This window comes from Phyllostomus discolor, chromosome 6 (assembly GCF_004126475.2).
Source record: "Phyllostomus discolor isolate MPI-MPIP mPhyDis1 chromosome 6, mPhyDis1.pri.v3, whole genome shotgun sequence".
NCBI lineage: Eukaryota > Metazoa > Chordata > Mammalia > Chiroptera > Phyllostomidae > Phyllostomus > Phyllostomus discolor.
In genome coordinates this window covers 144,547,898-144,564,313 of record NC_040908.2, presented here as the reverse complement: position 1 = coordinate 144,564,313, position 16,416 = coordinate 144,547,898, and the positions used below count along the sequence as shown (strand labels likewise).

At 39.5% G+C, this 16,416-nt stretch overlaps 1 protein-coding gene across 7 annotated transcripts in view; it reads left to right on the top strand.

The window, feature by feature from the left end:
- The window catches only part of DCDC1 (doublecortin domain containing 1), a 360,320-nt gene that overhangs the window by 137,666 nt on the left and 206,238 nt on the right, over positions 1 to 16,416 (top strand). For 6 of the 7 annotated variants that reach the window (XM_036029173.1, XM_036029174.1, XM_036029172.1 and 3 more), the window contains exon 8: positions 3,682 to 3,852. The exons of the other annotated variant lie outside the window; for it this stretch is intronic. In XM_036029173.1, the coding sequence (XP_035885066.1) occupies positions 3,682 to 3,852 (171 nt within the window). The remainder of the gene's footprint in view (positions 1 to 3,681; positions 3,853 to 16,416) is intronic. 7 annotated transcript variants of the gene reach the window in all.

The window sequence follows — 16,416 nt, the reverse complement described above, 5'->3', positions numbered from 1 at the left end:
ATCATCTTGCAAATTTAATAAAACTCGAGTTGCATGAATGAATGAATATATCATAAACCGTGACCAAAGTACCCTACATGTTATACAAAAACCTACACCCAAGTTTGTAGACAGGTGTTCATTTGCATTCTTTCAGAAGTTTAGTTTGTTTCTTCCTCAGAATGCTCAATTTTTTTTGTTACCTTCTGCTCATTTGTCACTCTCTAAAATTCTGTACAAGTGTCACTTCCGTGCAGCATTTCCACGAAGAATGAGGAGTAGAATGTGTAGGCTTTCTGCTGCACAATGAGATGGTGCATTTTTTCAGCATATGCATACGTAAGCCCTCTTTTGTGAATGGGACTGATAGGGTCAGATAATGTTTAAAGGGAAAGGCTTTATGTCTCTCAAGCCTCTCTGTTTCCACATGGATGCTCCCACACACACGTAGATTGAATTATGAACAGACCCATTAATGCTGGGATCACAAAAGGTCAAGTTTTGTCTTCTTTTACCCCTTTTCACATTGTCTTTGTAGAGAGAGGGGAAAAAAGGATTTGCAGGAAAAAAAAGATTCATGATGAAGAATTTTAAAGAACATTTTCCCCCTTTTCCTGACATCTGTGGTTTGAAAAAAAAATTATATTATGTAAAGTAATCCAGAAGCATTGAATTACCTATTTTGGTATGTGAGTTAGTTCATGTGTAGGGCTGCTTTTAAGGGTAACAAGTTATCATGTAATAACTGAGAACAAAATGTAGCACTTTGAGGATAAAAAAGACTTATGAATATGTAAAGTCACACAGTTTTAATAAAATTGAATGGAATTTTATCAAAATGTCAATGTCAGGATTCTTCATATATTTTCTACATGTTTAAGATATGTTAATCTTTGCTAGAACCTCTTATTTGATGGTTTTAAGTTATTTTTTTTTAAAAACAGGTGATAATTGATCATATTAATTTTGACATACATTAACAAATAATCATGAAGCCAATGAAAATAGCAAAATCATGGAGATTTTTTGGGAGCAATTAAGAATTCATAGGAAATGAAACTTTTAAGGCTCTAACCAACAGTCTTTTAGACCACAAATGACATCATCAGGTGTATGGTTGGTTGATTTCTGATGTCACATGAAATCCCCTATCAGTGAAAGGCTATGGATTGTGACAATAAGACCAGTCATGTATAAAAATGCTCTCAAATCAAAGCCTGAAATTCCTTTTTTATTCTCTTTGGTGGCTTGCTATATAGCACAAGCCGTATTGTAGTACATAAAATTAAAGAGAGCCATATTACTGACTAGCAAAATACATCGTGTGACACTTAGTATACTTTAAAGACTACGTAAAATTATATCTTCCTGAATCATATGACCCTGGGAATAGGTTCAAAGAGGATCAGTGCTTTCCAGAAATGAAGCCTTTCTGTGTAAGGCCTTTGATTCTTGGATTTAAATTTTTGCCACATAATTGTGAGAGCAAGTCAGCTGGCCTGTTTTGGTCTCAGTTTTGGAATGATAAATACCATTATTCATCATTTTTTACCATCACGCTGCTGGAAGGTATTACAGTGAAGAAGAGGCTGAAAACACTGGTTAATATTGGATCATTTCTCATTTTCATATTTTAAATATTATGACTTTCTTAAAGCTTTAACAGTACTATGGAAAGCACATAGATTTGTTCCAGAATGTAAGAAAAGATGTTGAATCCTGAATACCACGCTGTGGAATCTGGGGTAGCAACCAGAGGTTTCAGCGTGCTATTGGAGGTGGACTAATTCGGTTGAGGTGGCCAGAGGGACTGGAAGGAGAGAGACCAGGGCAGGTGTTTTGGTAATCCAGGTAATGAGTGGTGAGGAGATGATGGCTTGGACCAGAGTATTCCTTACAAGAAAAAAAATGAAGGAGAAGAAATATATATACTTAGAAGGACTGGCAAACTATAGAAGGATGGGGCCAAATTTAGACCATCTCTTGTTTTTCTTAAGAAAGTTTTGTTGGAACATATTGTTCACATATTGTCTGTATCTGTTATCAAACTACAACCACAGGGTCGAGTAGTTTTGAGGAAGACATTATGGCTCGTAAAGCTGAAGATATTTATTATCTTGCCCTTAAAGAGAAAAAGTTTATCAATTTTTTATTTAGAAGGAAGGATTGTTTAAAGGGAGGGGATGATTCATCTCATAGGAACACTGCTTCTAAAGTTCTTGGGAAAAGTAAAATATAATTTAAGTAATATTTTATATATAGAAGTATTTGTATGTAAATATTTATATGTATAAATCAATATAAATAAAATATAAGTATAAATAAAATATAAGTAATATCTTATAAATATCTTATAAATAAATATATATAAATATATATTTATTTATCTCTACATAGACATTGAAGTGGTGGGAGAATCTGTGTAACAAATAGTTTCAAATTTTGTGAAATAGGGGTTGGAATAGAAAGGTAGGCCAAGGAAAACAATGAAAATTTAATATGCAGAAAACACTTAAACATGAAAATAATAATATAATCTGTCCACAAGGCACCTATTACAGGTGAGCTATTGTGCTGTCCATTCTTGTATCTCATTTAATTTTTAATATGGTAAGGCCAGTATTGGTGTCCCTTTATGGATGCATCTCTATTACCCGTTCAGAGTCTCTCAGTCAGTAAATAGGAGAACCAGGATGTTAACCCAAGATTTCTACCCAGAGTCATTCGTAATTCTGAATGGGTCTAATTTGATCAATTTACAGAGCCATGGGTAAAGTGAATTTGTGTTTTTCGTCCTTTTGGGTCATTACCAAATAGTGACCAGTATTTATGTAAGAATCCTGTCCATTAGAGAGAATATAAGTTTATAAAACACAATGAAGAGTCAAAGAATTATAATAATTTTTAATTTGTAAACTATATGGGTTAAAATATTCATTCACTATTTCTGAATCCTTAGCATGTCTTATTGGTAATCCATAGGTCAGGCTTATATCTTGACCTATGCTGGTTATAGATCTAGAAATTTAAAAATAAAGGATACATGTTTCTAAGCCCTTGCTGTTTCTGGTAAAGTTCTATGAATTATTCAGAAATTGATATATATTCAAAATACTGCCTAGAATAGAGCATTATCTGTGAAGTGTGGCTATTTTGGAAAATTGTATTCCAGAAATTTGGAAAATTGTATTTTGGATATTTGGAAGGAAGATATCAGATGAATTTATTTAAAAGGCCAAAAATGTTAATGAAATTAATATTAAAAATTTAAATATCACATATAGATGGTAAAATAAAATATTCTAAAAACAAATATACATATAACAAAATCAAATGTCATTGGCACATATATTGGATTAAAGTTTTAAAGAAGTTTTATTCTATTAAGCAGTTTAAAAGTTTTTGGCAAGCTTGTCAGGTATATGTATATATATTTTATATGCAGAGATTTTTTCATTCAGCAATTGTAAATGGCTACTTGCTTCATATTACTGAAGTGCAAATGTTACACATTTCCCATCAGCGAAACTTGCTGATGAAGGAATGCGTGTCTCTCCCAGCCCCTTTACTGGAAGCTAGATCTCTACTCAGATCCTTGTATTGTAGTAATTTTCCCCCATCTAGCTAGGTACTCAAGAATCTAATAGGTGTGACATCAACAATCACTTCTTGCTAATAGCTCTTGTAATTTAACCCCTTCAGGTGAGCAGGCTGATTGATGAATTGCAGACAGCTATCAAAAGCAACAGAGGTCATCTCTCTAAACTTGGCCCCCAGTTGCGGGCTGAGCAGGAGCAATTCTCCTCTTACGTCTACCAACACATTAAAAGCCTTCCAGCCAACACTCTTGTCCCGAGAGGTCTGCAGCTCAAGGTGGGTGTCACCCTGTGGCTTGCACGGGGTTTAGCCGGAGACAAAACCTCCTGCCCCATTTGGGGATGCTTATAACAATGCCACTCAGCTTGAATTTCTTTTTATGTTGTGTTCCTCACACTGGAGTTTGGTTTTCAAGTGCTAATATTACCATTCAGGGAGTGTATTTCAAAAGAAAATACCTAGAGGCCTTTGAAATGTAGATTTATAAACTTTAACTATTTTCAATCCAGGAAGCTAGTTTTAGTGAAGAAATTTCAATGTGAACATTTGCCAACTTTTCCAAGAAACACTTTTTCACAGGAGTCAGTATATATTTCTGTTTTTGAAAACAACTTACTTGGAGAAATGGGCAAACTTTAATAATTGACAGACAGCAGCAGTAGGATTAGAGGTGAAAGGCCAAGTGGGTGGCTGATGTACAAACCACCGTTCCGAGGAAGAGACTCAGTACCGGGTGAGTGCCACCCATGTCTGAGTTCTCCGGGTGAAATTGATACTTAGGATATACTGGACTCAAAGGTGAATTGGTTATTTGTTGGGACACGATGGTTAAGTGTCCTGGATGAATATTTGCTATTGCATCTTCAAAATAGGACGAAGTCATGCCTGACTCAAGTGGTTCAGGTTCTGAATGCTTAAGACACTCAACTACTTTTATCATAGTAGAGGATCCATGTTAAGTCTGTCAAATTGATACTGTTTTATAATTTCACAGCCCATATTTCAAGAGGCTAATATTATTAAAATTTGAATTATTCAAAGTCTGCCCCTTTCCATTTAAGGAACCATTACTACATCTCAACCAATTCATTCCTTTTGCTTACCTTTATATTTGAATGTGATAACGTTCAAGGTAATTGTGTTTTGATCAGCCCTTATCTCTACAATTCTTCTTTCTTAACACCCAGATTTGTTCTTAAAATAACATTTATAAACATTACATTTTTGTCTATAAGTCATTTCTTTTCATGGAATTCCCATGTTTGTATTTTGAATAAGACTAGTACCATGTAAAAATTGACTTTTCAGGAAATGTAATCCCCTGATAAACATGGTAGTTTATTTCTCATAGGCTGTGTTAGTCAGCTAAAGGTTCAGAGAGTGATGTTCAAGACATCAAGGTCAAGGGTTTTTACAGTGCAGCAGCACTGTTCTGTTCCAGAGTGTTGACTTGGTTACAGACCCAGGGGCTAGATGAGGGAGGGTGGAGTCTGGTGCGTCCCCACCCACTGGTATCAGCAGCTACCACATGACTAGGAAACAATAAAGGTGTTTTTCTCCTCACAAATGTATTGTATATTTCTGAGTAATTTCGGTCACAGCACAGTGGACATATAATAGTATATTAGCTTCAGCTGTCCTTGTATCAATGTTATTGACCATGGTCCCTGTGCTGTACACGATGTCCATGTGACTTATTTATTTTATAACTGGCATTTTTCTCCTCTTACTCCCCTTCACCTTCCTCACCCTCCAGCTTCACCCCTCCTCTGGCAGCCGTCAGGTCGTTCTCTGTGTTTAGGAGTCTGTTTCAGATTTGTTTTGTGTGTGTTTGTTTTGTTCCTTTAGATTCTACATACAAGTGAAATCACATGGTATTTGTCTTTCTATAGCCAACTGAATTGTAGCAAATACAAGACTATTCTTTTTTATTATTGAATAATATTCCATGTGTTCTTTATCCATTCATCTGTTGATTAACACCTAGCACACACATATTTTGGCTGTTGTAAATAATGCTGTGATGAACATCAGGGGTGCATATATTGTTTTAAAAGTGTTTTTGTTTTCCTCAAATAAATTCCCAGAAGTAGAATACTCTGTCACATTGTAGTTCTATTTTTATTTTTTGTGGAACTGCTATATTATTTTCCATAATGACTGCACTATTTTACACTCCTACCAACAGTGGATAGCAAATATTTAACTTTAGAATCTGAATTGTTCCTCTCATATATTGCCCTTTTAATATGCCTCAGAATTATTTCTGTACCAGCAAACAAAAGAGGAAATTCATACATGCAAAGAAGCTGTCTTATATTTGTTTGTGCTCAGTGTTGTACAGTGCAGTAGCTGGTAACCACATGTAGTTATTTAAGTTTAAATTAATAAAGGTTAATCAAAGTTAAAAAATCCATTGCCCCCAGTGGCATGCCTGTGACTCTTCTGATTTTATCACTGAAAATCCCACGTCCAGGAAACCTTTCGGTTCCAGACCCACCAGGATGTTGGTCGCCTTAGTCCTGTCCAAGTTCTCTTTTCTTTCGTCAAGGCATTCCTCTGACTTACGACTATTTCTGGGATAAACTGCCTCATGGGCTTCTCTCTCCTTTCTCCCCTGCTTTCCCCCTTTTAACATCTAATTTCTCTCAGAGAATAAATTCCTCTTCTCCTATTCTAAGAAACCTGGATATCAGCCCCACCCTCCGGCCTTAGTGCAGCAGCGTATGAGGTTCATGTGGAGGTCGTTAAAAACACTGATGCCTCCACCTCCAGAGACTTTGATTTTATTGACCTGGTGTGCTGAAGCCGGCTCCTATCGGCTCGAGAGTGCGGACTGTTAAATTTTCAGGAATTTTGTGAGCTATTTGTTAAATACCATTATGAATAAAAACTAAGTTATATAGACTTGCAATTGAACAGGTCACATTTAAGACAAACATAATAAATACTTTTCACTTCCTAATCATTTTATTACATTTTACAATTACTTAAGCTCCTTGCAGTTATTTATGCTTGTTGTATCTGCCGTGTGGGAACAACTCTACATCAGAGCGCCACCGTGCATCTCTTCCGAAGTTCATCTTCAGTGACGGCTGTCTAGAATTCTAAATTGGCCAGAGTCAGAGATCAGCACACCTGGACTTACATTGCTGTTTGTTGACTGTCTAGACCAGGGAGTTGGCAAAGTACAGGTTATGCACCAAATTTGCGTGTGTTCTGTAAACAAAGTTTTACCGTGTTTCTGTATTGCCTAGGGCTGTTTTCGTGTTTTAATGGCAGAGCGGAGTAGTTGAGGCAGAGATCACATGACTCAAGAAGGCTAAAATGTTTACTGTTTGGCCCTTTACAGAAAACTTTGCTGAACATGGGTCTGGCGAAAGTGATTATGTGCAACTCAAACTTCTCAAACCATCTCAAATAAAAAGAAGATTTGTTGAAAACATATTAAAAGAATTTTATGGAAATTAATACCAGGAAATAGAGCAGAATCTCACATGAAAGTTATTACTTTTCCATATTAATTTTTCTTGAAGCCCCATAATCTCTCCTCTCAACATCTTTCTAAGCTTTAAATTTGTTTTCTTTTTTAAAATATATTTTATTGATTATGCTATTGCAGCTGTCCCATTTTTTCCTCCTCTTTATTCTCTTCCAGCCTGCAACCCGCCCTCCCACCAGCATCCCCCCCTTAGTTCGTGTCCATGGTCGTACATATAAGTTCTTTGGCTTCTCCATTCTTTATACTGTTCTTAACCTCCCTCTGTCTATTTTGTACCTACCATTTATGCTTCATATTCCCTGTACCTTTTCCCCATTTGTCCCCCTCCCCCTCTCCACTGATAACCTTCCACGTGATCTCCATTTCTGTGATTCTGTTCCTGTTCTTGATGTTTGCTTACTTTGTCTTTGTTTTTGTTAAATTTGTTTTCTTCCTTCCAGTGAATTTCTTTTTACTCCTTTGTATGTACTTGGAGAAAAAGTATGACCCCTAATTCTCACCTTTAGGTTTAAATGCTAATCATCATCTGACTAGAGTCTTTTGTCTCCTGGTTTAAGTCTTTTAAGGAGAGAATCTCTCTGGGCCCGTCCAGCCTTGACCAGGCCCCGAATACTAATTCCGCTGCCTGAAGCCAGCAAGCAGGAAGAGGTCTGAGTCAGGTGCTGTGTCAGGCTCAAGGGGCTTTCCCGGGATTATACTAGAAGGGGAAGCTGCTCATGGAAGGCCAAAGTGGCTGATGTGTTTCTAACATCAAGTTAAATAAAATATTATAAATACAATATTGCTTATAATTTGTGGTAAGCATTTCCTCCCTTCCCCTAACCTCCAGATTGTTGGGAGGGAGTGTATGTTTGGCCTAATGGAAAAAACACCAACCCTGAGATCTGTGGGTTCTAAACCAATTCTCATATTTGAAATAGGCAGACAGTAGAGACAAAACTGAATTAGCAAAGTAGACCCTAAATGTTAAGAATTACAAATGTCTTGGAATTGAGGGGATTTTTGTACTCCATAGCTGGGGAGAATTTGAGAATTCCAACTGAAGAGACATGTTTCTCCTGATTCACTGTGGGTTAGGGCCACGTTTTTCCTGGTTGTGAGCAACTTTATCTCACCTCACGGCATGTGCTGTGCGAAGTGTTAGATGACACATCACTAAACAAATATGTTTTCCATTTGTAACTGTAAGGGATGGCTTACTAAAGCTTGTTTTCCTCCTTTCCTATTCATTTTGATCTTAGATCCAATGAAGATGAATGGTGATGGTCATCTTTCTAATTTTCTCTATTTGCTCATTTATATCACTCCATTGAATATATGTCAAGTGCATGGCTCGGCTTCAAGAACCAAAGGAATCGGTCATAGCCATCATCACCCTCTAGGGCAGTGGTTCTCAATGAGGGCTGAATGCAGGGTGTGATTCAAAACTTCCTGGGGTGCTTTTTCATGTCGTATATGGTTGCCTTCACTTCTTTCTCACCCTCATTATGTATCCCATTGATCATTTAAAATAGCAGCTTTTGGTTAGGTCTTAGTATTGGAAGATCATCTCTTAAAAGGACATGCTCTTTTTGTGTTCCTTGTTGCCTCAGACCCATTCCCGAATCACATGGCATAGTACAGTACCAAGTTTAAATGGACGTTAAAGCTAAGACCTAAAACAAAGGTAAAACACAGCCTAAGTTTGGATGTCCATCCCTGCTGTGGGAAAGTTCCTTCTTAAAAAAAAAATTGAAAACACAACGTAAGAACACTAGAGGAATTTTAGGAAAAAGTTATATGACCCATCATCACATTATTTGCTATCTGACCAGTCTCACCCTTGCAACATAATTTCCGTGTGCACTCGTAGGCCTCATGTAGTCACAAAGCCTCGTGTAGTCACTTTTCTTTTTTTCTTGGTATCGTCTCCTGCTGCCACATTATAGTACCTGTAAGGCTGATGGCAGTTTTTGTTGTTTTTATCTTTAGTGGCCACACTCGGTGCACACCATACTTATGAAGCCCTTCAGGTAACAACTTTTTGGAGCACCTGTTTACTATTCCAAACCTTCTGTTACCCCATATTTCCTGTCACTGCCGCCACCCCCAGCCACTATGAGAACATCTGCTGTAGCCATGGCTCAGTGACTTCTGCGGTAGGAGTCCTGTGCTTCCCCTGCAACTCCTCCTCCTCTTCATCCCCATGGAGATGCTGTCAGAAATGCCGGCGCGTTCCTGGGAGGCAGAAAAGAAAGGAGTGATAGGACAGGGTATCAGCAAATCTGGAGGGGGTGGTGGGCGGAGAAACTAGGAGGAAGGTGGGCGAGCTGACACGGAACTGAGGAGCAGGAGTTGGGATGTGTGAGTAGGAGGGCGAAGGCACAGGAGAATGAGTGGAAGATGGGGACAGGGGTGTCCTTTCAACTGGAATTACTGCTTTTCACGCACAATTGGTCAGTGATGCACTGTGGGTTGTCTTCCATTTGCTGCCGGTAGAGGTAGATCCAGTTTTTGTGTGGCCCAGGGCTCGTAAAACCTGAGAGAGAAAGGCCTCTTTAAAATTGGGCCTGAATGTGGCTATTTGTTTAGGATGAAAAAGGAAATCAGAACAAATTAACGAAGGCTTGGAGATGAGATTTTTTCTTCCAATATCTTCTTAAGGAAGTTTATCAGAAATACTTACCTAGAAACACTCCCTAATTGCTCTCTGGCCTCCCCTCCCCATTTGCAATATGCTCTAGCTGTCAGCAGCTTCGGCACTCTTAGGAAGCGGAGCAAGCAAGAGTCCTGAAGCTTGACCTTCATTAACTGCACGTGCATCCACTCTGGCTGTGAGTGAGGGCGACGTGGAGCGCTCTGTAACCTGGGTAGAAACAAAATCGGAGGGCTGCATCTGGAGTTTTATGCTGTTCTAGTTTTATACAGCATATGTACATAAAAGCATTTTTTAAAAGAGGTAATTCACAGATTTATTTTTTTTTATAGAATGTCTCTTTGTTCAGCATGTAGTTCGCTCTCTGAATAGTATGCATCTAACCATTTGTACTCTTCCAATGACAGGGAGAAAAAGATTTTAAGTGAATAGTCTAGTAAGTCCAGACATTATCAACTACATATTGTCATGAGATACTGTGCTAAATGCTGTGGGGAGATGCAGAGAAGCCTGGGGCATCTTGTGGGTCCGAGCCCAGGATTTTTTCATAAAATTGGAATAATATGATACCTTTTGAAGGCAGTAAAAGTGATGGGTAGGTCTTCTCAGCTTTTTATAAAATGCCATCATTTTTAGTTTACAAGTGTGTTTATATTTAGGAAATGGGTAATTTGGCTGATGACAGAAAAAAAATGCTAATTTTTATCCACGATACTCTGCTGGCCTTTACTTTGTATGCTTTGGACACTAGAATTGGCTCTGCCAGTGACACAGGAGCACCGTGAAACCATTTGAGGTTTGCATTCTACTTTGTGATTATTTTTAAAAAGTTTAACCTTCTCTAACCATATGTATTATAGCAAGTTTATTTAAATACTTAGGAATCCATGGAGTAAGTAAGTGCATGGAAGCACATACCTGAAGTCGGTTATCCATAAAATTGTGGCGACAATTTTTTCCGGATGTCCTTGTCACTGTTCTGCATACTGATTATGTCCGTATTTCTGCTGTATGTTTCTTGATCCTTGTCTTCCCGTTTCACTATTTTTTTCTCCACATATGGATTTACAGCCACAGAACTACTGTTATTTCACCTACGTTATTTGAGTAAAGAATGGAAAAGCAAATTTAGGGTATGTTCTAAGGAGTAAAATATGCCAACTTTGCATTCATTTGCAAATGAATTGTGGCTAAAATAGAAAAATTGGGGTAATGTTGTGACTTTAAGAACATTCATGAAATGTTTGGCAAAGTTTGAAGGCGTTCATTTTCACACATAGATTTTACTATAGTCCAAATGTTGGACTGTTCATTTTAAAGGCAAAGAAACTTAAAATGCTTTCCAACACCTCACAAGACAGCTACCGGCAGTAGGCATCGAAATCTTATCACTCACCCTTCTTTCCAGTGCCCTCTACCATCTTGCCTTCCTTGTTCTTTTTCCTTCCCCCACCCGCCCCAGCCTGTGTTCTCTGGGGATTAAAACGCCGGTATATTCACTCCAGCCTATTCCCTGACAGGCATCAGCAGCCAGCTGTAAATCTCTGCGTGCACGAAGACACAATCTTCCCTTCCTAGACCTGCTGAAGGGAAAACCTGCATCTACATCAGAAGCAGGGAAGAGCAATCGGTCGGGGCATCAGCTCCCACGCAGAGCTTGTTGTAATGAAACAGGCTTTCCCCCGCGTAGTCCTGACAGTCTAGAAGGTGCCCAGAGAATTGCCAGGTGGGCAGTCAGCAGGGAAGGTCCACGGGCCAGGGCTGGATTACTGTCCCAGCAGTTACCCAAACTAAATGCAACCACTGAACCTCACTGCTGCAGGCTCTCTGTCTCTCTCGGGGAGATTGTCCTTCTCCATAGCAGTTAATTTGTTTTTACCTCTCAATTAGCTTTTTCACAGAGTGTTCGAGATGCTCAAGTCGCTGAGATGCTCTTCCTACATATGCTCCCGTCCCCCCGATCACCCACTGACATCTATGTTAGCCCCACGCGCCGGGAATACTATCAAGCATCAGTTCACCTGAAGGTAGAACTGCATGCAGATTTTCTAGTGAGTGCAGATGAAGTGATGCATTTAACACCTACTTAAGTTCTAACTACAGTTTGCTAATGTTTTATGATAAAAATAGATTGTTTCTTAAAGTAAAAATATATTGCTATAGACAGTAAGCTTTTGTATAAGTTTTAGTTACCCAGAGGGCTCATTCATATTAGGAGGAAATTAGGTTTACAGGTATATTTGATGTATTTTAATGAGAAACCGGAGTAGCCTTAAAAACATATATTCTATTTAAAGATGAGTATATGACCTCTAAGGCTAAGAATTTGGGGCAGTCTGATGATTTAGCTCATATATAATCCTGTAATGTTCATTTGCCCTAGTAAAATAGAATTTCAGGTCTATGAGTATGTTTTTCTCATCAAAAGAGCTGTTATTTTCTATGGGAAGAAATATATTAAGCCCAAAAACTTTCAAAGATTTTCATTTACCATGTTCTGGTATATAATATATTATATTATACACAGCTACACACAGGACCCATATACCTGGTGTTTAAATCCCAATTAAATATAATTTTAGGCACTAAATTAGCTTAGACAAAATGAGATTCTCGTTCCATTTTTTCTTGAAATAGTCTCATTTGTTGAGGGCATATTGAAATTGCTTAGCTTAGGACATGATGTGCCAGTAAATTTACTTTGCCATTGTCTTCTAGATGATTTTGAACATTTTCATATGTTGCATATAGGAAGAGTTATAATTAGATACAAAGAGAATATTTTTGTAGAACCATTTACCTTGTTTTGAAATTTTTACCTTGTTAATAGACCCAGAAAAATGGGCCGGGGTAGAAACCCTTTAAAAAAATTATAACAACACAGTGTGACTATAAATGCTTAAAGGAAAGGACTGCAGCACCTCCCCCCACCCCGCACCTGCCCTGGGAAGCCAGCAAGGGCATCTCACAGGCCTCCCCGCTCTCAGCTTCTTCCACTCTCACCACCAGCCCCCAGGTCCAGCCATCAGGTACCCCAGGTCCTCACTACTACTTTTTATTCAGAACTTGCTCTTAGGACATAGACATGCCACACCTTCTTTCAAGCTAAGGCAGTTTAAATGTTTGTCTTTTTCTTAGGTCAAAGTTTTTTCTTGGGCCCTGGCTGGCGTAACTCAGTGGATTGAGTGTGGGCTGTGAACCAAAGTGTTGCAGGTTCGATTCCCAGTCAGGGTACATACCTGGGTTGCAGGCCATGACCCCCAGCAACCGCACATTGATGTTTCTCTCTCTCTCTCTTTCTCCCTCCCTTCCCTCTCTAAAAATAAATAAATAAAATCTTTAAAAAAATTTTTTTTCTTGAAATCTACTATATAAAGTAAATGAAAGTAGGATCTACCCTGTGTGAGCCAGAAAGGGGGCTGCCCCCACAGACCCACTTACCAGGTTTGATCTACCGCTTAGGGCCACAGCCCCGACTCTCATGCCCCGCCCACCAGCCCTACCTACCCCAGGCCCTCTGAGGGATCCCAGAGAGCTGAGATGGAGAATCGCAGCCTAGAGGATCAATAACCAGTAAGACTGAGTATCGTTTGCTCTGTGATGTTTTAATGATGACAAAGGGGTAAAAATATAACTTGAATTTCAAGTATTGGTAAGCTGATGGGAGGGATATTTCAGGTCAGTCTTCTGGCTCACCCCTAAGAGCCAACCCCATAGAGAGTCATCCACTATACATCTCAGCGGTGGGACCCCCTACAACGTACAGAGGAAACTCAAAGTACTTCAAGTATATCTTTTATGGGCTTTAAGAAATGTCATTTGATTTTTTACCCAGGTATCATTTAGATTGATGAAATTTAACAATTATATTATTTGTTTTCACTTAAAGCATTAGCATTTTCAGGGACAAACTATGTATACTGGCCCTTTACCTGTTAGGTGATATTTCGAGGCATCTCTGTTAGACATTAAAACACGTTTTCTTATATGTACTATAAATATATTAATTCATTTTTAAATTTTCACTGTCTGAATCTCATAATTTTAATATTTGCTTTGTTGTTATCATTTCATCAAAGTATTAAAGTTAGACATGTATACTGTTTGATTTACAATATATTATACATTTGAGAAAATATAAAAAATGTGGATATTCTAAAAACTATCTTGCAAGTCTGTAAAAATAGAAAACTAACAGTACATTTATTTGACTTAATATACATATAATGTTAATTCAATTAGAGTTGATTTTCTACCTCCAAAGGTAACTTTTTTAATTAGCTATAAGCATGACTCATTTTCCTCTTACATAAGAAAAATGTTTTATTTAACTTTCATGTTCTCTGACATAGGTAAAAACCAAAAATGTGAAGAAACAGGGTGGGGTGGTGGGTGCCATGGCCTAATTGGAGAGGCCATGAGGAGACGCTGGCTGCAGTGCAGACTTCCAATGAGAGGACGGATGGGTGCTGGGGCCTCACACCCAGCACTGAGACTGTGGTCGTCAGTACTGTGTTACATGCTTGGGCGTTGTTAGACGAGTGGATTTTAAATGTTTTCCCCGCAGAAAAAGAAGTGGTAATTAGGCGACATTGACGGAGGTGCTAGCTAACACTGGTCATCATTTTGCAATATATAAGCATATCGACTTAATGTGACATCCCAATAAATTGGGGATATAATTGGAAAAAATCATAGGACTTGATTTTTTAAATATATAATCTTTATTGTATTTTTCCTTTACCATTTAGTCCCCTTATCCCCACCTGCCCCTAGTAATCACCACCATGTTGTCCATGTCTATGAGTCCTTTTTTCTTTTGTGCTTAATCCCTCCATCTCCCTGCCCCTTATGAGTAGATCTCCTCAGAGCAAGTCGCTCAGCCTTCCTGGGACTTATCTGTAAAATCTGGTGGCTCTGAGTACTGGTGATTTCATGTGTGTGGCAGAGCATCGTCCACCCTGGATTACCCTGCATGTGTGCCCTCCCACGCTGTCAGGATTCCCCCTTCAGGACTGAGAGACCCACCCTCCAGGTGCCACAGCTACATCCTGAGACAGTTGCTTCAGTGTAAAGGAGCTGCTTCCCCCAAGATTAGGCCCTCATTCTGCAGGCAGCATGTGTCCACCTTGTGGTTAGTGTGCAGTGTATGGCTCCCTGGCCTCAATTCAGAAGAACTCTGAAGAGCCATCCCAGCTCTAGAGCTCCCACTAGAGGCCTCTGTTGCGCATGCCTAACAGTTCACCTCCCCTGGCCTGGTCCTGCTCCCCCCACTCCCTCACCAGTGCTGCTCCTGAGAATGTTCCCCCGTAAACTTCCTGCAAGTACATCTTGGCCTCAGAGTCTGTTTCCTGGGGACCTGAATCCAAGAAGAAGTGTGAGTTAACCTTATTTCAACATATTTAATTATACTCACCTGGCATATGCCAACTAGTTTGTGTGGCTATTTTATATTCCTTTTCTTCATCAGACCTCTAGTAGTAAATCCTGTTACTGTTCAGCCTCCCAACTTTTGGCGACACGCTGCACTGTCATTTTCCTATTATTGCCTCTTGAGAGCACTGCATCCTGAGGCATTCTGAAGCGTAGGTGTTTGGCCTTCCGCTCACGCACAGAGAGCTTCCAGGGCGGTCTGCTCAGCAGTGATGGAGAGTCTGGGAACCTGCTATTCCCCCACAGCTAGCTCTTAACCAGACTTACGACATTAAAGGCTGGGTAATGGCACTGAACCAGGCCTTATACAAGTCCTCCAACGGATGTCATCGTGATGCCAAGCCAACTGGTCAGTGAGCCACATTAGCTCAAAACTGCCCATGTGGGTCATCTTTCCCCATACGAGTTAAGTTTTGGTCACTGTCTCTGTAAAACAAATTCTTTTAGTGCTTTACTGACATTTTTATGCTGTCACAAGTACTGCATGTGAACAATTATTTAATTTGATATATGTATACCCATAGATGCCCACATCCTGTTTAGGAAATATTAGGCTAGCTACAAATTTGATATCCCAATCCTGCTAATACGTAAATTAAGCAAGTAAAATGACTCTGGAGTGAACAACAGAAATGGACCACTTCTCACCATGCCCACTGGCATTGTACTATATACATAGAACAGCTTGATTTGAGTCACTGTCGTCCACCCTTGGTATGACCTTCACTCCCTGTAGCATACCTTCCACCCAGCAGCCATGAGGATCCTTTAGAAATGTAAGTTTAGATCCTCTTACTGTGCTGCTGTCACAAATCCTCCATAGACTCTTCGTTTTGTGCTGACCCCTTCACTCTCTGATCTCACACGGTTCTACCCCGCCATCACGCGGCTCCCCGCACGCTAGTCTCCTGAGGTTCCTAGGACACACTGGGCGCGTCCCTGTCTCCGTTTCTGTGCTCCAGCAGCTCCTTCTGCCTGCAGTGCTCCTCTACCAGCTGTCTGCTCAGCTCGCTTCCTCACGGTTAGGTCTTCGCTCAGGTCTTCCCTCTCCCAAAGGCTTAGTCTGATCACCTGCTTCACATGGTGACCACCACACCCATCTCAGTCCCTGATCCCAAGCCCTACCTCCCCTGCCCTGCTATGTTTTTCTTCTTTACGTAGCACTTGCCACCTTCCAACCCCCTCATAGATGCACTTAGAATGAAGCTAATGAACCTTAAGTTTGAGGGCCCATTTCTTTCACAGGTCCCTTCGACAGCCCTGGGAGGGG